General features: G+C 45.7%; 1 protein-coding gene across 1 annotated transcript in view; it reads left to right on the forward strand.

Annotated features, from left to right (window-relative positions):
* foxp2 (forkhead box P2) overlaps positions 1 to 27,948 on the forward strand; it is a 98,845-nt gene that overhangs the window by 47,738 nt on the left and 23,159 nt on the right. The window contains exons 4-9 of the mRNA XM_038995581.1: positions 8,469 to 8,558; positions 19,582 to 19,719; positions 21,174 to 21,263; positions 23,484 to 23,649; positions 24,524 to 24,782; positions 26,798 to 26,902. Of these exons, the coding sequence (XP_038851509.1) occupies positions 8,469 to 8,558; positions 19,582 to 19,719; positions 21,174 to 21,263; positions 23,484 to 23,649; positions 24,524 to 24,782; positions 26,798 to 26,902 (848 nt within the window). The remainder of the gene's footprint in view (positions 1 to 8,468; positions 8,559 to 19,581; positions 19,720 to 21,173; positions 21,264 to 23,483; positions 23,650 to 24,523; positions 24,783 to 26,797; positions 26,903 to 27,948) is intronic.

The raw sequence follows: 27,948 nt of genomic DNA on the forward strand, positions 1-27,948 counted from the left end.
TGTGCGCGTGCGCGTGTGCGTGTGCGTGTCCGCATGTGTGTGCATGCACTTGTGTGTGTGTGTGTTTATCATTTTAGGCATGCGTATTCTTATTGACATCCTGCACAAACACATCATCTTCCGTCGATGCCGTTGAAAGGTTCCCTGCACTCCTGTGCCGTAGTCAGAAAGCTCGTAGCCTCCGGCCGTCCACTTTGGTGTGTGAGCCTCTTAGTAACTCCCCGTCATTAAAGACAGACACAAACAGAACACTGATGGTGGAAAACAACTTCATTCTGCCTTCCCCTAGCGCTCAGAAACACACACGTTTTTAGCTACAATCCATTGCTTTCCAAGCACTGCTTCTTCCACTGGTCGGCCCTGCTCTAAATGAACTGTAGATGCTTTTAATGCAACGTTTAATAGTAGGTATTCTTCCAACGGTGTGACGTTCAGCCATCTGGAACTGTGAAAAGGAGATGGATCATAATCACTTGAAGGGGGAATCAGGTGAATCAAGTGTGTGCCTGAACCATTAAGAAGTGGTAGGGTGCAGACAAACACACAGGCATGCACATACACACACACCCCAACACATATACTGTATACCAAGGAGGGGAAAAGTACAGCTTGCAAGACATAAAAAAAATATATATATAACTTTTTCCCCCCCAATTTCTAGGTATCCAATTGGTAGTTTGTCACGTCCTGACCATAGAAAGCTTTTATTTTCTATGGTAGAGTAGGTCAGGGCGTGACTGGGGGGGTTGTTCTAGTTTATATTTTCTATGTGGGGTTCTAGGTTCATTTTCTATGTTGGTGATTTGTATGATTCCCAATTAGAGGCAGCTGGTTATCGTTGTCTCTAATTGGGGATCATACTTAAGTAGCATTTTTTCCACCTGTGGGTTATGGGATATTGTTTATGTTTAGTTGCTGGTTAGCACTGCGTTGTCGTCATGGTTTGTTTATTCTTTTTTTTTTTTTTGTATTTGCTTAAGTTTCACTTTCATTAAAATATGTGGAACTCAACATACGCTGCGCCTTGGTCCGACCCTCAATATTACGAACAACGTGACATAGTTACAGTCTTGTCCCATCGCTGCAACTCCCGTACGGACTCGGGAGAGGCAAAGGTCGAGAGCCGTGCGTCCTCCGAAACACAACCCAGCTAAGCCGCACTGCTTCTTGACACAATGCCCGCTTAACCCGGAAGCCAGCCGCACCAATGTGTCATAGGAAACACCATACACCTGGCGACCGTGTCAGCGTGCGCTAGAGCTCGATGGGACAAGGAAATCTCGGACTGCCAAACCCTCTCCTAACCCGGACGATGCTGGGCCAATTGTGCACCACCTCATGGGTCACGGCCAGCTGTGACACAGCCTGGGATCGAACCCGGGTCTGTAGTGAAGCTTCAAGCAATGGGATGGAGTGTCTTAGACCGCTGTGCCACTCGGGAGGCCCCAGCAAATAGATTTGAACAAATAATTGGTCCCCCAAAAAATGCAGCCCTCCGTTGAATTTCAAAATCCCGATGTGGCCCCCAAGCCAAAAAGTTTGCCCACCCCTGCTGTATACACACACACTAGGCATGCACGCACGCACGTACACTCACACATACACTCTCTCGCCACACACCTCCCTCAGGTGTAAGTGAAAGGCAGTCTCTTCTCTTTTTCATAGTAGATTGTGGTAGCTTTCAGTTGTTCAGCTGTAAAGGACTTCCCTAAGACGAGCAGATAAAAGAGCTGTGAATGGCCCGTGAGTCACCGTATCTAAAGCCAGTGATATACTGCAGTTTTAAAGTGAAGGCTTTACTAAAGCCACCAGAAGAGAAGCGGGATAAATAGAATTTCATAAGGGAAGAAACAGGGAAGAGATGCATCGAAACGATGTCAGGTGGTTCTCTGACTCGCTCCCAGCAGTGTGTTTTATGTGGTGTATAAGTTCACCTCACAGGTTGCTGGCAAACTGTAAACTATTATGCTCGCTCCATAGACAAGATTTCCTTGTATTTGCACAGAATATCCATGACAGTATCTGCAGGAGGTGGGAAGTGTATGAATGTTTGTGGTTGCAGTGAACGATGGCAGGCTCGCTTTGTTTGGTGTGTTATTGCTGGCACCGTTTCTCTCTCCGCCAGGGCGGATGGATAGAATATAATAGAATACTCTCTCTCCTCTCTCTCTCTCTCTCTCTCTCTCTCTCTCTCTCTCTCTCTCTCTCTCTCTCTCTCTCTCTCTCTCTCTCTCTCTCTCTCTCTCTCTCTCTCTCTCTCTCTCTCTCTCTCTCTCTCTCTCTCTCTCTCTCTCTCTCTCTCTCTCTCTCTCTCTCTCTCTCTCTCTCTCTCTCTCTCTCTCTCTCTCTCTCTCTCTCTCTCTCTCTCTCTCTCTCTCTCTCTCTCTCTCTCTCTCTCTCTCTCTCTCTCTCTCTGCTGATGGGCTGAGCAGACCCATGTTTTGTCTTTCTCCCGAGCTGGAAAGATAAATGTGAGGTTGCACAATGGAGCAGGATTCCATATTTTCTACCCCCCTCCCTTCCCCTATAAGTGCACAGCTTCCTGGGGTAGCAATGACTGAATTCATCTTCCAATTCACCGGGGAGGGCTGAGCTATGCCGGCTCTGTTTACAGTGGCAGAAAGTTAATATAAATTTTCATCAGAGGGGGAAGTTTACACATATGATTCTATTTGTCCTTCGTTATTAGCACCTGAGTCTGGGGCTGAGGAAGCATAATTGTCTACAGACACAGGCCAAATAGATGCAAGGGCATCTATTTGCACACCCCAAAAATCATTTCCATTGTTTGTGTGTTACAATCCCTCGCCCTGGGATTCTTAATCTAGAGGATCAATAAACAAGGAGAGAGAGGGAGGAGGAGAGAGAAAGAAGGAAAGAAAGAAAGAAGAAATAAATTGAAGGAATTCTTAGAGAGAGAATTACCGAGTGAGAGATAGAGGGGGGTTAAAGATAGAGAGGGAGGGAGAGGAAGAAACAGACGTAGAACGAGAGAGAGAGAAATGGACGTAGAAATAGAGAGAGAGAGAGACTTTAGCTCTGTTAGTAGTGAGTCGTGGCACCAGACGGAGGAAGCAGAGCAGAGCAGCACACAGAAGCCCATTGTTCTGCTGGTTAGCTCGCCTCTCCGTCCTGTGGCTGAAGCAGATTCTCAACGGACTGCTCTCTAGCTCCTTCCACCTTTGCAGACTCTGTTGATTTATTGACTCGTACATAAAAATGCTCATTACTCCCACATCCTCTCCCTCTCCTCTACTGCTCAGGTGTGTGTGTGTGTGTGTGTGTGTGTGTGTGTGTGTGTGTGTGTGTGTGTGTGTGTGTGTGTGTGTGTGTGTGTGTGTGTGTGTGTGTGTGTGTGTGTGTGTGTGTGTGTGTGTGTGTGTGTGTGTGTGTCTGCACAATAACCATAGAAAAACACTATCCTCTGATTCCGCAACAAGTTGTTTTTTCCCAAGTATGAGATAATGGCATGATTTATTTGTGTGAACTCTCTCTCCCCTCCCTCCGATGCTGATCCACCAACTCACTGACTTTTGTTTACCTCTTGTTTGTTGGGCCTTAGTCGAGCTCTCCGCTCCATGCTTCTGTGTACTCTGACTCTGCGACAATTTGTTTCTGTAACTCCAGTCTGAAAGGGTGTCGTTATTTTCCCATAATGGTTTCTATTCTGAGGAGCCAGTCAAGCAGAGTGCAGGCGAATCCCCCTGTATTGTGTTGGAATGGCTTTGTGGAGCTGGGGGATGATAAGGGAACCACTGCCAGGTATTGTTGAAGCCACTGGTGCATTACTGTTCTGGGTGACCTTTTATGAAAGGGATACAAATCTTTCTACTCCTGCTAGTAAGTCACTTCAGTTAGGGGAATCAATAGGAGGATACACCAGACAACCAGACAGAGGCTTTGGTCCTGTGTCAGACTAATTGGACGATTTTGTGTACAGAATATACAACACACTTTGTATGCAGATGTCATTCATGCGTCCGTTTTCCTGTTTGATCCAGTGAAAGACTTCAACAAGATTCCAATTCCATCGTTACAACGGTACCAGGTCACACTTTGCTTGTTTTCGTGAAAGTCCATCCACTTCTGCATTCATGAACTGTGTACAATGTTTTATCCCCCCCCTTCATCCCGCCAGCCCCTCCAAGGAAGCCTAAGCCTCTGTTCTACCCTGAATCCACTTACATAACGCAATGTGGTGTCAATATTTTGCTGTGTAGTGTCAGGCCCTCCTATGCTATCTCCTGCAGCCGTACCGCCAGCAGGCCACAATCCAATCAGCCCCTGTTTGTTTGTTCAGCTTAAACTGTTTGTGCCTCGTTTTCCATGGTTTTCTAGTTGTGTTTCCCGGTAGCAGTGAAGGGAGGGTAAGTGGAGATAAGCCCACGGTCTGGTGTCTAGTTGGACATGTCTGCTTGGAGATGTTCTGGATGACAGAGTCTTGTTGAACAGCAGCCCTCTGCTCTGCACAGAGGATGGGGCCTACTGTTAACACACGCACACACACACACACACACACACACACACACACACACACACACACACACACACACACACACACACACATATACACACACATATACACACACACACTAAGGAAGTAGCATCATACAGGTACTCTACATTCTTTAATGACTAGAACGTCCACCACCTGTGCAGTTCAGGAAGTGACATACCCAATCCAAACACAATGTCACGGTTCCTTTTGACATACCGTAATTCTGATTTCAGGGTGCATTTCATACAGTCACTAGTATACGTATTGGAACGTGTGGCATTCCTTCAGATGACTTATTTCTCCCTGGCCTAACATAAAACACAGCCACCATAAGCAATCTGTCGATTTGTAATGGTGTGGCCAGTCATGGCGAGCCGCTAATGTATTTCATGCTTGTTTAAGATGTTGGAATGCCCCCCCCCCCACCCCTCACAAAGGTGCATTGTGATGTGTTCCTTATTACCTCTCTGCATTAAGTCTAAACACAGGCTGTGGAATGAGGGGGGGGGGGGGGGGTGAGGGGAGTGGGAGATATGGCTGACATATGTTTCTATAGTCTGTCTCTCTCCTCTTTGCAGTGATCTCTGCACGCCTATTCATGTAGCAGGGGGGAGCGCCTGTGTAAACATTCTAGTTTCTCCCTCCGTTTCGCATAATAGTTGCCTGAATTCATTTCTCCTGACCTGGCTATCTGAAACCAATTACACCACATCCATTTGGGCTGAATCTTATTTTCCTAAGGATCAGTCGGTGGAGCCGTAGCCTTGTGTGTGTGTGTGTGTGTGTGTGTGTGTGTGTTTATTTTTTTTGTCTTCTATCCCCAGCGATGGATATCAACATCAAATATGCCGTTCTGAGTGCCTTGTTATTTATGTTAGAGCCAGAGCTCTTTTCGCAGGCCCCTTACAGCCGTCTCAAGAATGCGCGACATTATTCTGTTTATACAGTGTGTGCATTAACAGACAGGAGATGTCATTTTCCGTGCATAGCAACCCAGGTTAAATAGGAGGACAGCTCTGTATGTTTTGTCTGCGCGCCGTCACGAATCTTCAGCAAAAACTTTTGATGACTTTTCTTGGCATGCCTGCTTTGTATAGTCAGAGGGGGGAGAGAGCTCTGTGTGTGTGGAGTTAGGCCAAGTATATATGGATGGTGAAATCGGATGGCTGCTTTCCCCCAGTAACGACTGAATATTCAGAAATACTGACAGTAGGAGAAACGTAACCTCGGCTGCACCGATGACTTTCCTGTCAGTTTTAAGGCATCGCAAACTCCCGCGCTGCTTCCGAAAGCGGGGCTGTGTTGATACGGAGTGCGTGAGAAAAGTACAATTCTAGATTGTGACCAGAGTTCTCCTCTAATAAGCTTGAATGGAGTTGAGCTGTACACTCCCAGTCGCAACGCTGTCAGGGCCGATATCGGAAGCGCCATTAAAATGGCTCATTCCCTGTCCTGTTCTCCTCCTCTTTACTTCTGACCCTTGTCTTGTATTGAGTGACTTTCTTGTCTTTGTTTTTCTACAGTTCAGCAGAAAACAGTCCGTATTGATTCCAAGGACAGAGAAACATTTCCTCCTGCTGCCAATTGTTGTGCGGCATCCATCAGCCATTTACCTAGCCTTCCCAGGCTGCCTGATTCACACTACAGAGGGCAAACCAACCCAAGCCACTCGGTAGTGGTTCTGTTTGGCACTGTATTGTGAATCAGGCATCATTGCTGGACTTGGGTTTCAGAAAGTCGCCCAATTCACTGTCAAATTTAGATTCGTTGGAGCCACATTTCAGTACTACACTGATTTCTTGGAAGTCTCGAAGCCGGGAAAGTTGCTCCGTCACACAAATGCGAACATCATTTGAAATCGGAAAACAAATCTGAATTTCTCCTCATTCTAAAAGCCCAAGCAAAGCGTAGAAAGACCGACAAACAGTGACAGAAGTAGTACTGCCAGCCCTGGTAGATGTTGGTGATTTTCTTGTCTCTTTCTTGTGAAGTTTAAGGCCATGGCTCATCACACTGGTGGGTTTCAGCTGAGGCTGAATCGGAGGCTCGTCTTTCTGAGGTAGACGGATCAATGCAAGTTAGAACCCAGCGCCACTGCATTGTGTTTGTTTACTTTGGTTCAGCGCGTCTGGCTCCTGTGAGCCTCCAGCAGACAGACTGTGGCAGCCCCAGCCCTCCCCGGCCCCAGCCCCCTTGCTCTGTCTTTTCATAATTGATCAGGGGGATGGCTGCCGTCCCAGAGGGTTAAGACGTGGCAACCCTCGCTCCCTCTCTCTTTCTCTCTCTCTGGCTCTTCCCTCTCTTTCTCTTTCTCTCTCTTTCTCTCTCCATCTCACTCTTGTCCCTCTCTCTCTCTCTCTCTCTCTCTCTCTCTCTCTCTCTCTCTCTCTCTCTCTCTCTCTCTCTCTCTCTTGCGCTCTCTCCCTCTCTCGTCTGTCTCTCTCCCTCTCTCTTCTCCCCCCTGTTTGCTCAGCATCTCAATGTACTAGTTCAAACATTGTTCACACCAGCTGGCAGTGCAGTGCCATATGCACATCCTGTCAAAGCAGCTGTTGTCATGGATACTGGCAAGCAGCAGGAAAATAAAACAAGGCCCCATGATTCTCAGGGAGAAAGAAGTGTCACTCCATCTGAAGGAGATTTGTTTTTTTTCCCGTTCTTCTTCTTCTTCTTCTCCTTCACTCAAAAATAAACACCTGTGAAGGTGTTGTGTTGTTTTTGTGTTTTTAACTGTATGCGTCTGTTTTTTTTTTGTTGGAAGGATATTTATTCTACAGTATGCTGCTGCCAGCTGCTCTCAATGGTCTTTCTGGCATATTGACTTTCGTCAGATGTAGCCTTGAAGCAGTGGAGGAGTAGGTAGCCATCGTACCTATGAGTTTTGTACTTGTCAGACACACAGTACACTACACGGGCTTCGGTTTTATCTTCTCATCGCACCCTGAAAGTGTCTGGGAAATCAAGCCTGTCTATAAATCTATCAGTCATGTCTAGGTGTTGATGATAGATGTTTAACATTTCCGGAGTGTGATTTTTATAATTCTTTCTGCCATATGTAAACAGCATGTGAGCCAATTTCATCTGGCAGAGAAAGGGCTTCTCTCTCTCTCTCTCTCTCTCTCTCTCTCTCTCTCTCTCTCTCTCTCTCTCTCTCTCTCTCTCTCTCTCTCTCTCTCTCTCTCTCTCTCTCTCTCTCTCTCTCTCTCTCTCTCTCTCTCTCTCTCTCTCTCTCTCTCTCTCTCTCTCTCTCTCTCTCTCTCTCTCTCTCTCTCTCTCTCTCTCTCTCTCTCTCTCTCTCTCTCTCTCTCTCTCTCTCTCTCTCTCCCTCCCTCCCTCCCTCCCTCCCTTCATGCGCATAAGCAGCGTTAATGCATAGTGTTAAACCTGGCCTCCTAGTTAATTCACTCCAAAGGTAATCTGATGTTGATTTTGTCAACTTTAATTACGGCTTCTAGGAACACTCCACATCGCCTGCCTCTACTTCAAATTGATATTATGAATATGCAAATGGACTAGTAATTTGCCGAGAAGTGGGTATTTCAGTTGAGCACACACTAGACAGGTCAATTCTACTGATGCCTTGCTTTTTTTTTCTCCAACCGCCTCTTCAAGGGTGCTTTAGACAAACTGTATTTATCCTTGATCATGGCTCTGTGTGAATTATCACAAAAATGGATCTCTGGCGTACTGTAAGCCATGTCAGAGAGTGTCGCTGAAAATATTGGATAATATTTCTTGGCAGATTTTGGCTAGTTTAATAGCTTTCATTAATATTTTCAGATGTTGTGGTTGGTTGTCATCCCAAAGAAATCTAATGTTTCTCTTTTTTCTCTCTTTGTCTCTCTCTTCTGTAATTCTCCCCCTCTCTTCACCCCCCCCCCCTGTCTCTCCCCCATCTCTATCTCTCCCTGCTCTCTCCCCCTTGTCTCTCTCTCCCTATCCATGTTTTCTTCTCTCTCTTCCTCTCCAGGCCCTACAAGCAGCGAGGCAATTACTCTTACAACAGCCAGGCAGTGGCCTGAAATCTCCAAAGAACAACGACAAACAGCGTCCACTGCAGGTGAGCAGCATGGTCACTAATCTCTTAAATCCATCCATAATACATGCTGTCTCAGAAAGAAGATTTCCTCTGCTCCACAAGTGTTTGATTTGGCAATGCAATTCTGGAACCTGTCATTGGAATTCGCAAACCTGGGACAGCCTGTCCTCAGAGCAAAGCAAGCTGTTTTATACACAAAGAAACAAATCGATTTGTCAGCCTCTGTTTTTCCAACTTTCGGTGGTCAAATCTCCACACATTGTCTTATTTTTTATATCTTTCACCAGATGTAATAGAATTAGGGTGGGTGTTAAAGACGATAAAGTATTATGAAGTATTTTTTCTTTGTGTGATGATAAAGGTTATTGTATGGAATGGAACGCAACGATATTTGCAAGTTGAAGACGTAGGAAGTGCGACGTCGATGATCTCAACACTTTTCCACAATTGATCCATACTATTGCAATGCCACCAGATCCAGAGGGGACTTGTTTGCACAACACGTCCGGTTGAATCCAGGGGTTGTTAAAGGCAACTCCATTTTAAGTAGCTGTCCTTTGAACTCCTCAACGCTCATTTTGCCTTATTGATTCATAGCTACTGTCTATTTTGGTTGTCAGCGATTTGCATAAAGGTCACAGGTCACACTGCGTCATCTGCTCCGTTCTTCCTTCACTCCTCTTCTTCTCTCCTTTATTCCTGTTTATTCCTTCTCTCCATCCACAGTCACACAGGATCTATCACTCCGCTCATTTAGTCAACAATGAGACGGTTATTTGTTATGCTAGCTCCATGGTTATGTAAGCCCCTTGACATCTGCGACTGTTTCTCAAGTTTTCGTTTTTTTGGGGGGGGAGGGTTAAAATTGAAGTGTGAGAGTATGTGCCCTCCACTCGGCTAATAAGTGCTATCAAGGAGCACTGGTTTACCTCATTACTACCCCTGTGCATTTAATGAGAGATGGTGAAAAACTGGCTTTAACCTCATCGTTAACATTTTTCACAGAGTCTAACAATGGCGACACCTTCAATTGGAGTCACACTCCTGTGTACCTCATTACATGGTGGCGATAAGATAAGGTTCAAGCCGCCCGTCGTCACACTTTCTTTTTCATTGAAATAATTCAAGTCGAGGAAATGTGCCTGTGTCGAGAAGTGTTAATATTATCAGGCTTATTCATTCATGGATCATTTTTCTGTCGTGTTTCACGCAAAGAAATTAGCATTACTGGCAGTTTGAAGATATTAATTGTTTATCAAACAAAAGCACTCTATTCTCTATTTCTATACAGTATTGTTAGGTCCATAGCATTTCACCAGTTGGGTATACTGCATACAGAAAATAATGGGTTTCACAACCCAGTGAGTGATCTGCAAATTGCTGTACTTGTGCAATACTTGTGAGGAGTGGGGAATAGTATTAGATGGGGGGGTAAGTCTCTGTGATAGCGCTAGCAGCAGGTCCATGACCGATCCACGGGCTCTAATAACAGCAGAGAATGGTAAATATTGAATATTTACATTTGCTTACTCCCATCCTCTCCTCATGTTAGCGATATGAATCAATATGAATCGGGCGCCGTGTGAGCAGCGTGTAGTGACTCTAGTTAATCCATCTGTTGATCCGTCCTTTATTGACGTCTTCACCTCTTTGTTTTAAGTTGTCCGGACAGAAAGTCTTTGTAGAGACGTAGTAGGCTAGCCCGTTGTAGGCTAGCCCGTTGTAGGCTAGCCCGTTGTAGGCTAGCCCGTTGTGTCAACTCGACACCACGTTGCTTTGATTGTTGCTTAAGCTGTACGGTTTTATTTCCGAGTCCGCCATTTTGACTTGTCTTTCTATTGTTAATAATGAATATTTGGATCGTTTCAAAACGCACGATAATTAGTACAGTGTGTATGCTATTCAGGGCCCATGTCACCCAAGAGATTCGCAATAACACTGTCACATTTTCATATGGAGCACTTTTATGGGACGGTATCGCCGATCTTCCAATTGAGTTTACCCAACAATCTAGCTTTATTTACCTGGATTACAAGGCCAAAAAGCTCCATATCGTCATCACTTCAATAGTACCTGTCTTGATTGAGTCACTAGCAAAACTAACTGCATGTGTTCCTCTGCATGTATCAGAGAAATTGATCCCCTTGTCTTATTAAAGCAGCTAGACACATGGAATGGATTAATATTAGTGTGACAGGTCTGCTTATTGCTTATACGATTCTAAGTTACTGATAAATCCCAGCGTTTTCCAGTATTTAAGAGCAGGGTTAGACAAATACACTGTAGGTTATTTAGTACACAAGCATATAAATGCATCAGCTTGCAATTTTAATTACTTGTATTAACGGCTAAAGGCTCGCGCCTGACTAATTCTATCCGGTGGTTCATTGCGGTGTTGACGTGGCGACACAAGCTGCTTTTCCACATTTGCGTAATGTGACAGGTCTATCATTACCCGGTAAGCCCATGGGAGCGCTCAATAAACACCTATTTCTCCCAGTAAATCCCCTCGCCTTCGCCATGCTGCTTACAAGGATTTCCCAAGGCACACAACACCCTCTCGTCTCTGTTCTACTGTTATACCCTCCCTCTCACTGTGGCAATATCTATCTCCCCGAACGCATTTATACACTGACATTTGGAATACAAATAAAGAGACGGGCGAGATGACGAATAGGGAAGGGAGGATTACCGAGGCCTTTGCAGTCTGACAATTGTTCTCCCGAACCAAATCACCATCTCAAGTTGTCAGACGCCGTCGATAAGGCTCTTGTTAGTTTGTTTGTTTTCTATTGTCTGATTCCCTCCTCCCTTGATGTGGGCTGGTCCCTGGCAGCCTTAGCATTCCACCTGGGACGTATGTGCCTTTTAACACGCTGGGTACACCACAAAGCCTGGCACGGTGACACATGTATAACGTGTGCGCTGAATAACGATGGTGCCGCGCCGTGTGGTAGGCACGTTAGGTGTTTTCGGGGGGAAGGGTTGGGTAAACAGCTGTATATGGGCTGGATTAGCGTGTACGTGTCGGGGAGTGAGGGGCTGCCGTGGTGGTAGGACATGTCACATTGATGAGCACAGCATAAAGAAGCTGGGGGTGATTCGCTGACCTCCTCTGAAGACCGTTGGAAAGGGTTGATCGAGCCCAACACACACACACACACACACACACACACACACACACACACACACACACACACACACACACACACACACACACACACACACGGTGTGAGAGGCGCATTAACGAGGTGATCGCACCGCACTGTAGATTAACAAAGGAGGTCTTCACTCTGTGTGTCAAAGACACCCCGTGGTGGAGTAGCTAGCTAGACCCTCCATGCCTCTTCAGATTATGCAACCCAGACAATAGATCAGTGCCAGAGGTTAAAATTGGATTTGCCCCTCAGCTCTATTAGCATAAAAGACATAGGAAGACTCTCTAGCCTCTCCCTCGTTGACTTTCCCTGACTCTCTAGTAGTTGACGGTTAACCATCAGCCATGCAAAACCCGAGCCGTGACAGGTGTTTTCGAAAGCAGTTTCTCTTTTATGCAATGTTGTCAAGGAGTGCATCAACCAACACTATGTCATGTTTTTAAGGCAGTTTAACGGTAATGACACCAAGTATCATGCCACCAAATCCACCTGATATGAACATACAGTACAGTGGTTGAACTCTGAACCGTGTTAAATGACTGACTGTTCCAGGTTGGTTTTATGGATGAGAGGAGCTGTATTATAAATATGATGTTGGTTCTTGCCTTTCTTCGTGGTTTAGTGACTCCAGATCTGCCTCCCAATCAGACTGTGGGCACTGGGCCATCCTGAGGGTGTCACTGTTTTAAAGGTCGCCGCCATACATCTCATCACAGTAAAATATCCCTACGCCACTTTTCTTAACATTCATCTGACTATAGTCCCCCATCTGGAACACGGAACACTGAGAAAAGGCTACAGAGACATTGGTGGATAAGGTAGGAAACGTAGGCTGAGGATGGTATTTTACATTTACATGTATTAATATCTATCTGCTCTGCATTCCCCCTGGTAGTGGTAGGATCTCAAAATAGGAGAGAAAAAATTATCACAGCGGAAAAACATTTTGTTATTATTCATGAAGAAACCTTCTGTTGACTCTTGGAGAAGGAGGAGGAAAAAAAGTGTCAGCACATTTTTACTCAAACACCCTCGGTGACTGCATGCTTTTGTAACAAGAAAACAAGATTTTATTCTCCCCCCATCTGTGTTAGTTACACACACCTACAGGACAAGATTGCTAAATTGTCGAGGACAGAGGAGGTTCATCATTGTGATGCAAAATAAGTTGAAATATAACCCCAAGGCAAGCGGCGGCAGAGTAGAAAAACACGAAGAAAGTGCTACATCCCCAGACCTTTGATGTAGCAGCAACAAATGTACCTTCTGACAGAAGATGCATGGAAGCAATAAGCGAGTTATACCAGACCCTTACACATGCAATCTGATTATTCTGGCCCGGGTGTTAATTGGATACTACCTGGCAGATCTGATACGAGTAGCAGCCCTGGTGGTGGGAAGCCTTTCCAAGTGATGAACTATAATTCACTGAGCTGCTTGAAGCACTTGTAATTTAGAGCGTGTCATTTGATGAAGCGGCTGATCCAGTGGTCTCTGTAGTACCTGGGACATCACGAGGCGGACGTGCTACTCCAAGAGTACCAGCTACTACGGCACACACCAAGACAACTGGTAGGAGACCCGTTCGGGAAATATCAACTGAGAAAGATAGTACAGTCTGCTAGTGTGATAATACAGTGTGTCTGCTCCTCTCCACTAGCCACTGGAGGCTATAAACACTATTATAGACACTGTTGTAATGACATATTACAGTTACACAGTACATGTCCTCCGCTTTATCAACGAAAAGGTAATCAGGGTTATCTACACAGAGATAGATAGGTTTTGTAGGACCACTGAGCCTACCATAACCCCCCCCCCCAACTGTTTTATTAGATGACTTCATGCCATTGGTGTCTTTATGTTTTGATAGATTGCATGTCCCATACCGTGCTGATTTGGGAAAACATTTTCTACTTTACTTAGCTCTAGTCCTGACAATCTGGAGTATTGATCTCCTAATCCGAAGTGTGTGTGTGTGTGTGTGTGTGTGTGTGTGTGTGTGTGTGTGTGTGTGTGTGTGTGTGTGTGTGTGTGTGTGTGTGTGTGTGTGTGTGTGTGTGTGTGTGTGTGTAAAAGAGCAAGAGCCATTACATTATGTATAGCACTATGCCCACTTCTCTGGGAAGTTCTGAAAAGTTAGCAACGCTTGCAGGTAGGGAAGGAGGCCTGGGAGGAAGCCTTGGTGGTCTGGCTGTGAAGTAGCCCCCTATCAATAAGAGCCTGGCCACCATTGGCAGTAATTGGTTAGTAAATGAGCAGTGTCAGCTGAAAGGGACTGGAGGGGTCAGAAGTTCAGCAGCTCAGAGGGAGTCTGTAGTTTGGGGCCCATGGCCCCTGGGGAGCCCGGGATTGAGATGAATTAGTTGGGGACACTGGAGGAATTTCATCCTCTCTCTCTCTCGCTCCTCTCTCTATCTCTCTCTCTTCTCTGGGCTAAAATGGGTCTAACACCTTAATTAACACTGAAGCTTGTCTCTGCCAAGCAGCTCAAGTAATTACCACCTTACGCCCCTCCATTTCTCATTTTATTTATCTTAACAGTATCTGTGGCAGCACTGAGACCGTTTAGCTAGTGCTGAAGAGACCCTAACGTTATTCACTCCATTCACCATCAAAACCCGGCCCTGTTTATGCCTCAGTCCCACATCTAATCGGGAACTTCCCCCACTTATTACCGCTAAGTGAATTCTACGGAAATTGAGAGAAATTCACGTATTTTTTTCACCCCTTAATTGTTTAAGTTTTAACTCTGATACTGTGGGATATCTCCTACTCCGGCCTTTAGTGTAATTTGATTTGGTCATAAATCCATTGTCCTAAAGATAAGCCCAATTGCGTATAATCGCCGAAGGTGCATTCATTTGCCCATTGGTCCGGTTCGATGCAGAGAGCCACCGAGCGGCGGTGTGTTTTTAATCGCACAATTCTCAGTCAAATCAAACAAAATACGAGGCCTCTCACCGGAAATAAACCGCAACCGCTGCCTTGGCGGAGTCTAGAGGTACCTGATCACTTCTCTCCGGAGAAGAAGTTGACCTTTTGCAGCCGTGAAGAGGTTTGTTTCGTTCTCTGGCACGGAGTGTGACGAGCGAGAGAGAGAGCACCTTAATGATGTGCTTGTTCTTGTGAGGGGCAGCCAATGTTTTCTCATCAGGATCCAATTTAAAGGTCCTTTTGTTCTGCACTCAGACTTTGGACCTAAGCAGCAAACCACACGGCCTCCAAAGTTCAAGTTGATAGTCATCGTCTTTCCTATATACCTTCCTCCGCTTTCTTAAGGCAAAGGAAATAAACAAATAGGGAGCAAACAGAAAGCGCCCGAGACTGCTTTGATTGCCATGCTGTGTATTGTTTTGTTTAGAATCATGTTAACCCACATACCAATGACATGATGTGTTACTTTTTGAGGATTTGGAGTAGGATCATTTTGGAACACGCCCATTTGGGAACAATTTGCACATACACAGAGGTAGCAAAACTGTACTTCAAATCTATGATACTCCCCCACTTAACATACTGCTTGACTAGTTGGGCCCAAGCTTGCTGTACAACATTAAAACCCATTCAGTCTGTCTACAAACAAGCTCTCAAAGTGCTTGATAGAAAGCCCAATAGCCATCATCACAAAGGCCAATCAGACTTGTGAACATAATCCCTAGGTGTGTATTGCCGCTTTCCATGTTGTATGTAGCTCATGAGGTGTGGAAACACTGTTGCTTTTATGTATTTTGTTTTGTTGCTTTTTGCGCTATTGCTCTGTCTGCGTGCCACGTGTTGCTTGTTCTATGTTTCTCTGTCTGGGTGCTACGTGTTGCTTGTTCTATGTTTCTATGTCTGCATGCAACGTGTTGCTTGTTCTATGTTTCTCTGTCTGCGTGCTACGTGTTGCTTGTTCTATGTTTCTATGTCTGCATGCAACGTGTTGCTTGTTCTATGTTTCTCTGTCTGCGTGCCACGTGTTGCTTGTTCTATGTTTCTCTGTCTGCATGCAACGTGTTGCTTGTTCTATGTTTCTCTGTCTGCGTGCCACGTGTTGCTTGTTCTATGTTTCTATGTCTGCGTGCAACGTGTTGCTTGTTCTATGTTTCTATGTCTGCGTGCAACGTGTTGCTTGTTCTATGTTTCTCTGTCTGCGTGCCACGTGTTGCTTGTTCTATGTTTCTATGTCTGCGTGCAACGTGTTGCTTGTTCTATGTTCTCTCTGGGTGCTACGTGTTCCTTGTTCTATGTTTCTCTGTCTGGGTGATACGTGTTCCTTGTTCTATGTTTCTCTGTCTGGGTGATACGTGTTCCTTGTTCTATGTTTCTCTGTCTGGGTGATACGTGTTCCTTGTTCTATGTTTCTCTGTCTGGGTGCTACGTGTTCCTTGTTCTATGTTGCTCTGTCTGCATGCTACGTGTTGCTTGTTCTATGTTGTTCTGTCTGCATGCTACGTGTTGCTCATTGGTTGTCTGTATTGTTATTGTAATTGTTTTTAATAACCTGCCCAGGGACTGCGGTTGGAAATTAGCCGGCTGGCTAAAACCGGCACTTTTACTGAAACGTTGATTAATGTGCACTGTCCCTGTAAAAATACAAATAAACTCAAAACTCAAATATATATTTATATACATCCATTTCTGTTATTTCCGTCCTCCCCAGTTACCAACCTCAAATGTAGCCAATTTTCAAATGATTTAAGAATAGATTGGTAATGGCTGACAGAGGAGCTACTGTAGCTAGCTAGCCTAGCGTTGTTGGATATCATGGTGGTTGTCTGATCCTGTGTGTGAGAGGACCGTTCATTGTCTGCCCGTGTTTATGACGGCGACGGTCCCTGTAAATGCTCATTAATTTTGTCCCTTCGTGGCAAAATCATTTCGAGGAGAAGCAATTCAGCCTCTGTTCCTTTCAATTCACTGCTCTTGTCAATCAAGCGGCCCGGGCTGCGGTATCCTGCGGAATGGAGGTGTTATATTCCGGCAATTATCATGTCATATACTCGAAAATGTAAATGAACGTGTGTAAAATTAAATTTATGGGTTGTCAGTGAAGAATAAGAACCAGGAGAGCAATTACTTATCGTCTTTCATCTTGGAGGCTCTGATACGTCAAGCAGAAAAGCGTGCAGTTAAACGCCTGGAATTAGCATTGTGCTGGGGCTTCAACAATGAACCGAGGGCCGGGGTCTTCCTCTCCTCCGCCTCGCCTGCCTCTCTTTTTGTTTGGGGAAGAGCGATGAAATGAAGATGATTATCATCCATCACTCGCTAGCTAAAAAGCTAATGAAAGCGGGAAAGCCACTTCCGTGACTTCATTTGTTGCCTGTTTTTCAATTTTCGGTTTTGAATCCCCTTGTTTTCCTTCTCAGGATGTGTAGGCTTTTTCCCTGGCTTGTTGTTCAGATACAGTATTATCCTCATCCTGTACAACTGGGCTAGTAATGCATGTATATATACCTCTTACAGAATACATGGTGTTTAGTGGTGTAGCGATTCATTATATGATATTGTATGGTTATGTCTTTTCACTATTTACATGTTTACATTTAAAAACCCAGACTCACACCGGGTTCCCCTTTTCGTCAACCCCATTAACCGCAGGATCCTCATTCAAGCAGCCAATTAATGGGTTTTAATGAAAGCATTGTCATCCTGTCCACCACAATTCAACGGGGTGGCCCCCAGGGTAATTGCAAGTCTCCGATGTATCTTAAGGTTTAATAACACTGAAGGTGGAAGCACAGCGCATTTAGTTACGTGCAGATGTTTCATTTGTGACTTTTGTTGCTTTGTTCGGCCTCTTTCTTTTGTGTCTGCTTAACGAAGTGCGGAAGAGAGTGAGGCTACTGCTATACCACAACAGCCTTCACTCACGCCCACACACACACACACACACACACACACACACACACACACACACACACACACACACACACACACACACACACACACACACACACACACACACACACACACACTCTCTAAGACCCTAATGAACAATGGTGTCCAGACTAAGATTTGTTTGAATATGAATGTGGCGGTGCGGCGGGGAGGAGGAGGAGGATGGGGCTGGGGATGGAGTTTGACCTTCAGCTGTGATTTTCAGTTCATCAGGATTAGTCAAGCTGGGCGATCAGGAGCGCTAATGCATAATGACTTCTAAAATGAAAAATGTGTAGTGACCATGCAAATGTCTCAGCTAATCAAAGAGGGGAACCTGGGCCGAGGAGAGGAGGGAAGAGCAAAACATGGACGTGTCAAGGCCTGAGAGATGGGGGTGGGGGGGGGGTTGAGGGGAGGGGGGAAGAGCAAAACAAGGACGTGTCAAGGCCTGAGAGATGGGGGGGGAGGGTACAAGGAGAGATGTATGGAAAGTAATCAAGCAGCTTGATTAGACAGCAGCGTTGCACGTTAGGGGGACAGGAGGGTCTTATTGGCCCTTTTTGTCATGCCGTCGTAGTATACTTTCATAGCGACTATGTGCTAAACGATGTCGCAATTAACGAGGGCTATGGAATGGCCACGACTAAAAGATTCAGTGTAGTCCCATTCTTTAAAGATGCCTGCAAGAGGTTTAATCAATCTTATCTTAGCATAAGATACTATTTGGTAGACTATTCTGCATCTGCAATGGTTGGATGTGTAATAGAATATTAAAATGACCAAAGCCCTTACAGTCAAATAACACTTTCAGATTAAACCGTGGCCCCAACAGGTGAAAGTGAAAGACTCTGGGGAGAGTTTCAGATTCCTTCGTTTTGAGTTTTTGTTCCAAACTTCACTGCAGCGTAGAGGAGTAAACAAACTCGTCCCAGCGTTTGTTTTCATTCCAGTCATTGTAAAAAAATAAATAAATAAAAATACCAGGCATGAAGAATTGAACATAAAGTGATAGAGACATTAGAGGTACATTCCCCTGTTGCTATGTGCTCATGCAGGCAATCAAAGTGAGAAGCAATGAAAAGTTGGATCTTTCTTGCTTTGTTATTGATCTGTTGTGTTAGAAAGTCACTATCTACTGTCTTATAAGACTTTGGCTGAGAAAAATCTGTCTTTGTTTTGTTTTGGGGAAGTTCTCTCGAGCAGTGTTGACAGCAGCTCTTAGTCGAATGATTCTTATCACCTAAGAAAATGTCATAGGTTTTTCAAAATGACACGTCAGTCAGGAGAAAGAATTGAACCTCTGGCTGCTTTTCGTGAGAATGAAGAAGTAGCAGAACTTCAGCAGAAAGGCAGCTGGTAATTCCACTCTATAAACAGAATTGTCTACTAGCACCAATCGCTCTTTTCCTCTCTGAGAAAGCTTCTCTAAGAATCATCTCCCTCTCTGTCTCTCCAAGGCTCTTTCTGAGTGATCTCCAACCCCAGGGTCTGTCTGGGTGCTTGCATGCTGATTGTGCATACCAAGTGTCCACTTCAACTGTGTTATTTTAATCAACTTTGGAGTTGTGCATTTTCCTGCTGTTTCACAATGGCCGCCACTGATAGACATGCCTAAGGCGGTTCAAGGGTTCAGCTAATTAGGGTATACGTCTATTTAAATCCCTCTCTTCTCCCAGCGGGCGGACTGTCAAAAATAAGGCAAGGAAACACAAAGGCACAGCACCCATCCATCCTTCAGCACAGAGTGCCACAGCACAAGGGTGACGGGAGACATGCTTTCTCTACCTTTTGGTCCCCAATTACCATGCTCCCAGTGGGGTCTGAGGCCAGACCTGATGAATTCTCTCTCTCTCTCTCTCTCTCTCTCTCTCTCTCTCTCTCTCTCTCTCTCTCTCTCTCTCTCTCTCTCTCTCTCTCTCTCTCTCTCTCTCTCTCTCTCTCTCTCTCTCTCTCTCTATGTATCTCCGTTGCTCCCCCCTTCTCTCTCTCTCTCTCTCTCTCTCTCACCCACCCTCCAGGTGCCGGTGTCGGTGGCCATGATGAGTCCCCAGGTGATCACCCCCCAGCAGATGCAGCAGATCCTCCAGCAGCAGGTCCTATCCCCTCAGCAGCTCCAGGCCCTGCTCCAACAGCAGCAGGCTGTCATGCTGCAGCAGGTACCTAACATATACACACACACCTAGTAGATACACACAGAGAGACACTCACAGTAACACACCCACCCACACAATCACATACACATCGAGAGACATTCACCTAGATATATACACACATAGTTAAATAGTCATACGCGCACAGTTACATGCATATGGTCACATAATGCCTGCACACATTGAACCACACACACACACACACACACACACACACACACACACACACACACACACACACACACACACACACACACACACACACACACACACACACACTGCCTGTGTAGCACTGTATGCACAATACACATAATGTACAGTACATCTGCGCCCTTGACACAGTTATAAAAGAGAGACTAGAAGTGACGCACTTGACCACGTCACAACCAATTACCTGTATCCCTCCGAGGGTCTATTTCCTGGGAGCCCTTGGGAAAGGTAAAAGGTGTCAGGATAAAGACATAGTTACTGTAGTTATGAGGAAGTCAATGAAAGAGGGGTGGAGCCAGTACAGGAAGGGAGACAGGCTGGGTTATATGTGGAAGGAGCTGACTTGTAATTTCATCATTACTTCCTAGATAGACTACAGTGAGGATAACTTTAAGTAGGGAATTATTGTTTCATTAACTACCCTCTTTAGTGGAATTTATGAATTAATTAAGTTTCAGGAAGATGTCCCATGCAGGCTAGAAACTGATTGCAATTTTCTATTCTTTATAAGACCTTTCTTTACCCTACTGTACCTCCTCTATCTTCAGGAGTCACTGAGAGTCGCATAGACAGCAGAGAGTGGATGTGATGTGTGATGTGTGTTAAACGCCTTACGTTTAGAGTGATGAATCCGTTCCTTTGAGTGTGCTGTATTCACTTTAAAGCATTTCAGTGCCTGTCAAGACATTAGACCAAAAACTGTATACTAGTTAATATGATTAATTGTGCCCCCTCCAGTACTGTGCGAGGCCATTTAAAGTCCATATGGAGAAGACATGGCGGGAGAGCGAGACTACAGTATGTGTCCCTTCCCCCCTGCTAGAAAATGAATCAGATTATGTATGGCACTTCAAATATGTGTTATACGTAACCAACATGTGTCGGTGTTGTCATGGCACCTCATTTTCAACAACAGCAACAAAAAAACTAAAAAACAACGACAAACAAAATGAATTACAACATGTCAGAACCTTGGCGAGTGCTCTTTTTGCTGCTCTGGTATGGAAACAGATTCCTCATTAACTTTACAAACACATTGCTACAGTATTATACCGTATGATCAATATACTCTGTCTCAGTAAATCGAGGCTTTCCACTGCCCAAAACGACATACACCGTACCAATGAAACCAACAGCAAAAAAAGCATTTGCCAATGTCTATTTACATAGCCAGAAGATAATATGGACATTCTCCTAGGTTACCTGGAATATTTTTTTTATCATCTATCTCTCTTTCTTCCCCTTCCCAGCAACATCTGCAGGAGTTTTATAAGAAGCAGCAGGAGCAGCTACACCTGCAGCTTTTACAACAGCAGCACCCTGGAAAGCAAGCGAAAGAGGTGGGTATCTGTTTAGACCCGGAATGGCCTGACAGTGGAAGTGGGAGGGAATGGGATTACAGGCAAGACAAGCAGGTAAGAAGTCTAGAGGATGTCTGTTCTGGCTGTCTCACTCAGTTCAGTCTTCAGGTTAGCAGCCGTGGTTTGGGGAAACCTTCCCATGTTTCTGGGATTCCACAGACCAAGCTAGCTAATCCAAAGCCAGTGTTCTCTAATGTCAGTTAATGGTTCTCCCAGTGTTACTGGATGTGTACAGTATGTGCCTTTGGTGGACAAAGCACTGACACTTGTTATCTGCCGCTGGGGGAGACTTGGGGAGAAATGACGGCTGGGGGGGGGGGGGTTGGGGTTCTCTCCCTCCTTCTAAAACATGTAAATGGATGGACGTGACGTTAAATAGCTAAAAAGCCCGGTTTGATCCGAGTGAGAGGACCGAGTCACAGGGTCTGCTGATTAATGAACTGCTTCTGTGGGTTTGGGCCGAGTGCGAGGAGCAGAAAAGTTAGAGTGTGACGCGCTCATAAATCACACTGACAGCCCGCCAGTCTACCGGGCCAGGCTCGCAGTCTGTCACAGGAGCCGAACATCGTAGCACGCCACGCGCTGTGCCAGGGCCAAATCTAAACAAAACATGGGGAAGCAGTTCAATTGATCAGGAAAAGGTATCGCAGGCACCTTTTCCCAGACACATCTCTCTCCCTCTCTCCCTCTCTCTCTATCCCCTCCTCCCTCCCTCCATCTCGCTCTCTCTCTGTCTCTTCAAGCGGCCCATTATGTGGACCATACAGGAAGCTGCTACTGACCTCCCGGAGGCTTTGTTTCTGTTTGGATTTGTGAATAGAATTTTCAGCCCTCCGTCGCCATCAAATATGGAATAGAAATCGCTCCCTTATTTCTCCAGAGACAGTGGGTCCAATCCACATGACTTGCTCCATTATGCAGTCTGTTTTCCAGTGAGCGCATCACAAGTTTTGTCTGTCCCCCCATCCCACCCCCCAGGCTAGAAAGGAAAGGGTCTTCCACTGCAGCTTGTCTCTCTGTGAAGTGTGACTTCCTCCACATATATCCTCGGGAGTGTCTCTCCACAACTCGATGGCCACCTTGGTCTTGTAATTCTTGTCAAGAAAAGCAAAACATTTATCCTAGACTCTCCTATAATAACAAGCCTTTCCTTGAGCGAATTGAAACAAATTGCAATGGAATCTGATAGTAGAAAGATAGTGGAGGGAAAAAGAGAGGCGGACAGAAAGAGAGAGTGAGAGAGAGACAGAAAGAGAGAAAAAGAGAGGAGGGAGAGAGCGATGTGGAGCTAACAGAGCCAGTTGTATGATAGCTCCAGTACCTCCCATGTTTCCTAATAGACCACCAGAGATCTCATCAACAGCCCAAGGACTAAACATGTTTAGCTGTGAAAAAGAGGTGCCATTAAACTGGTAATGAAGTAATGCTCAGTTCTTGGCATGTTTACTGTTATAGAAACTGATTATACCATGGTGATACACAGTTACCTGTCTGATCGACATCTGCAATAACATCAGCTTATAGTTCTGATTTATTGTTGTGTTTGTGTCTGTGGGATAGTACTGTTATGATTAAGCCACACAAGTCTGGCCGTTTTTCCCCCATGTTTTTCTGTGGTTGCTTTGGCAGTTGTTTCTTGTTGTTGTTGTTGTTGATGTTATTGTTTAGCTCGGGCTGTCTGGCTGGCCCAGTGGTAAACAGGGTTGGGAGGGTGGGTGGGGTGTGGGCGTAACGCTGGTGTGCTCAGTTGCTGTAAATCTCCCAGCGAGTTCCCCTCGGCCCCATAAGCTGTAATAGACCATCAGCAAATGGAAGACAATTAACTATCAGCTGTGGGGGGGAAGGGATTACCCAAGGCTTAATATCACACAGAAAACTCATCTCATAGCAGTCTGGAGGGGAGAGTGCAGTCTATCAGCCCAGTGTGCCTAGCTATGCCTCGTTCAGCAAGAGGAGGAGACAGAATAGAACAGGAACTAGGCAAAAAAGGAGGCGAGGAAAAAGAGAGAAAGGAGAGAGGAAGAGAGACAGGCAGTAGTTAAGATCATGGAAGGAGCACCGGCAGCATCGGCAATGGAAGTATCCTCGTCGTCGGTGTGGGCGCCCACTTCCTTGTTCATTTGTGTCATTTGTGCTCCTTTCCTCCTCCACTCCCCCTCCTCCTGCTCCTATTCACTATAGCAACAACAGCAGCAGCAGCATCAGCAGCAGCTCGCCGCCCAGCAGCTCGTCTTCCAGCAGCAACTCCTCCAGATGCAACAGCTCCAGCAGCAGCAGCACCTGCTCAACATGCAGCGCCAGGGCCTGCTCTCCCTGCCCCCGGCCCCAGGACAGGCAGCCCTCCCCGGGCAGACCATGCCACCAGGTAAAGGGGTGGCTGAAGGGAGTGAAGGGGGAGAGGAGGGGGAAGGGGAGAGAGCCTGGGGCTTCTGGGGCTGGGGGGCTGTAGCGCACGTGACTGCCGGCGGCCACACCAATCTATCTCTCTCTCTCGCTCTCTTCCCTTTTTGTTTCTACCTCTTTCCCTCTCCCTCAGCTCTGCCTGTCTCTCTGTCTCTTCCCGTTGTCTGTGAGTGGTTTTTTTTCTCTCCCTCTATTCCCTCGCTCCCTGCTCACCCCTCCCTTTCTGGGTTGTTGTTGTTGTTGTTGTTGTTGTTGTTTACTGCCTGTCTCACAGTAGGCAGCGAAAGAAAAGAGACAAGAGGAGCCGCTTCCATTTTCTCTCGCCTCGCCAAGAAGTAAACACGTGTTTACCAAAATGGCAGGGGATAAAAACAACAACAACAACAACTAGGAAGAAACAAAATGAAGGGGGGTTAATTACCAGTGTGGGGCTGAAACAAAAGGGCAACGCGCCGTTTATCTAGCTAGATAATATCATTTGTGCTAACTGAATTCTGCTTCCTCTATGAATGTAATCCAGTGGCAGCCATTGTGGATCGATGCCCGTGGATCCCTGTAGATTTCATTGGAACACTGCATTCTTATTAAGCAGAACCGCTGACAAGAGATCATCCCAGTTAATCTCTCAGTGTAGCCGTGTGCCATTTGGTTAAAATACTAAGCCTGAGCGGTGTATCAACAAGTAAGATGGAGATGTATGTAGGCAGTAAACAGGAGGAAGTTATTTGTGTTGGTTTGTGATGACTCTGTGTTTACGTAGTCTACAATACGGGCATAGTAGTGATTGTGTAAATGGATTGTAACTGTGTTGGTCCTCTGTTTCTCCCCTCTCCCAGCTGGACTGAGCCCAGCAGAGCTCCAACAGTTGTGGAAGGACGTGACCGGCGTCGGCCACAACATGGAGGACAACGGCATCAAACACAGCGTCGGCGGCGGCGGCCTGGACCTGACCACTACCAACTCTTCCTCGACTACCTCCTCTACCCCTTCCAAAGCGTCACCTCCCATCTCGCACCACTCCATCGCCAACGGCCAGTCTCCCGCACTCAATTCCAGAAGAGAGAGAGAGCGAGAGAGGGAACGGGAAAGGGAGAGGTACGGAAAGTGAGCTACTCGTCCGCCACCCACTACACAACACATTGTAGACACAGAAGTTAGGACGCACAAAAAGCTTGTTGTTGGCTGGTAGTTGTTTGTTGTTTCGATGGCTTTTAATAATGTACAAATACATTTGATATCTGTCTATAGAAACTCCCGATCAGAGTATTTGTCCCCCGTTTAGAAAATGAAAAAAACATATTTGTTTCTGCCGGGTTGAACGTGATGTTTTGTTTGTTTGTTCAATAGTTTATTAGTGTCTTGGTAATATTCAAAAACCAGCCTAGGCCTCCCTAGGGACAGCGTAGGATGCTATTGAACACAGTTACTTACACCATATCAAAAGCAAGGAGAGGAAGACACCGGCAGCAATACACTGCTGTGCGAGCAGAAAGCAAAGGTAACCACCTCGTACATTAAGTATTTAGTGGCTCTATCTTTTGAAATTACCTTGCTGCTCCGCTTGTCATGTAAACAGAATACGTAATGCCAAGGTGGTATTTTAGAATGTTTATCCTTGTGATGCCGCCTTTATATGTGGTTCTGACTGTAAGAAAACACCGTTCACATATCTGTCTATCTGGTTCTATGCATTATTCAAGGCTCTTTCCTGCGATATATTAAGAATGTGGCGTAGTGTAGCGGTGTGGAGAGACTTCAGTGGAGGCGGATGTGTTGCGTAATTGGTTTAAAGTAGATGCTATCTGCTACCGCCACTAAAAGGGGGCTTGAAAAAGATATCTTTAGATGTTCCCCTAGAAGAGAAACAAAAACAGGAGGAGGCGGGAGGGGAAAGAGAAAGCACTTTTTATCTGTTATTGTCCCCCGGGGGGGTGTGGCGTCTCGTAATGATCGAACACGGAGTATTGTCAAGGAGAGATGCTTACTAACACACAGTGGATCGATGGAGGGAAAGCCTGCCTGTAGAAACCGTGTGTGAGCTCTCACACACACACACACACAAAAGCCCCCTCACACACACCGACACACAAGCACACACACACCCTCCAACCCGCCAAATACAGAAACAAGTGGAGCCGAAAGGTTAAACCGTCACTTTTAATAGGATGTGCTGTCTACTCGGGGTCATAACTTATTTGGGTGCCATTATCCAAGCAGAACCCCCTCTTGTCCTCAAAATAACATAAATGACGGAGAATATTATTAATCTCGTGATGAAAATTATATGGCCGTCTGGATTTTTCATGTTTACTTGAAAGCCCTCCGTTGATCGCTTTACAAGATGAAGAAATAGGGGTCGGGGGAAAAAATAAAAGGAAATTGGTCCCTCTATGAATGGATTGTCTGGATGGTTTTTCACACATTGTTTAGGTGTTTGCAATAACACTGGGGATAAGTAAACCTCTAGATCAATAATCAGATGTTAACCATATTGCTAGGCCACCCGCCCTCATCTTTTCTCCCTTCTGTTATTAGGAACACCCTAGTCCCTTTATAGTGCACTACCTTTAGCCAGAGTAGCAAGAGTCTCATGGGCTCTGGCAAAAAGTAGTGCACTATATAGGGAATAGGGTGCTATTTCAGATGCAGACAGTAACTTCCATCCTTGGCTTAATTAGGCTCCTTCCCTCCTCCTCCTAGCATCCTTGGCAGTTGAACTATTCAATAGAACAGGGCTGAATTGACCTGTTTTGACCTGCTTGTCACTGATGGTAACCTGACAGCCACCAGCAGCCTCAAGCCATTATGGCTTTTTTGATGAATCTGACGCCAGTCTACCCTTCTCTCTCTCCTTCTCTCTACCTCCGATCCTTCCTTTTTTTCTCTCTCTGTCTCTGTCTCTCTCTGTCTCTTTCTTTCTCCCTCTCTCCCTTTGTCTCTCTCTCGTTCTCTCTATCCATCCCCCCTCTCTCTTTCTCCCCCTTATCTTTCCCTCTCCTCACCTCTCTCTCTCATCTCACTCTCTCTATCCATCGCTCCCTCCTTCTCTCTCCTTTTCTCCCGCTGTCTCTCTCCCTCTCTCTCTCGCTCTCTCTCTCTTCTCTCCTCAGCTCATTACACGAGGAAAGCGGAGCCTCCCACTCCCTCTATGGTCATGGGGTGTGCAAGTGGCCCGGCTGCGAGAGCGTCTGTGAGGACTTCGGACAGTTTTTGAAGTAGGTCTTACTCTGAGAATGTGCTCTACGCTGTGTCTTATACTCACCTCCCCTTTCCTGTACTGACCGACCTCATATATCATCATGTCTTAGCTTACACTGTGAATTTACTTCATGACTGTGCATTACGTTACAGTCTCCTGTGTTAATACTAAAAAAAAAGTACAAGCTCGATGACAGTTGCGTTTAACAACCACGGGTAAAGACAACGGCCCCCATGATATCCGATAAAGCTTCATGTCACCCAGCCAAGCGCCTCTCGTGCCTCTTTCCCACAGCAGAAACGACGTCTTATGTTCCATGGTATAAAAGTTGCCATTCATCAACTAAGATGAGCTTAGCTGCTGTACATTTTTTTGTTTCTCGGTAATGAAGCTGCAGAGGCCTATTCTGGGTTATTTTTCCACAGAACCAGAGCGGCTCTTTGCGAGCTTAATCGAGGGGGGCCCAACAAAGAGATAAACACGCTTGCATCTCAGTGGGGATATTTGAACGTGTAGATTGTATAGACTGTCAGGCGGCTGGCTACATTAACTCTAGATGTAATTGATCTCCGATTTACACCCAAATCTCCTCTTCAAGCTCGCAGAGTTGCCTGATAGGCTGGTGTGAAGAGCCTCAAAAACGAATGGCAACTTGTAAGGACGCGCAAGGGGCCCCACAATGGCTGCATTCAGTGTTGTCATGGCGCCTGCGGACGGACTGAATGAACTCTTCATGCTCCATCAACAATTTAGTTAATTAGCTCATTTGTAATTGGTCTGCTTTGTTGTCTGGGATGTTAGTGGGGGACATCAAAAGGGGAAGGTGTTCGCTCGTGCCATAGATTACAGGTTATCACGTTGCCACTCTGGAGTAGCGAGGTTCTTTCTCTCTCTCTTCATTCGAAAAGAGAGAAAAAGGGGCCGAAGCGTTCATTGGAATATTCTAATTAGATTTGTAATTAACTGAGAAATAATGATCGCGTCGAGCGTTTTCACGGGTGTAAATGTTCATGTAAATTCCACACAAACTCTTTTGAAATTGAGATATTGTTCTATTTTGGG

Source organism: Salvelinus namaycush, chromosome 6 (assembly GCF_016432855.1).
Source record: "Salvelinus namaycush isolate Seneca chromosome 6, SaNama_1.0, whole genome shotgun sequence".
Classification (NCBI taxonomy): Eukaryota; Metazoa; Chordata; class Actinopteri; order Salmoniformes; family Salmonidae; genus Salvelinus; species Salvelinus namaycush.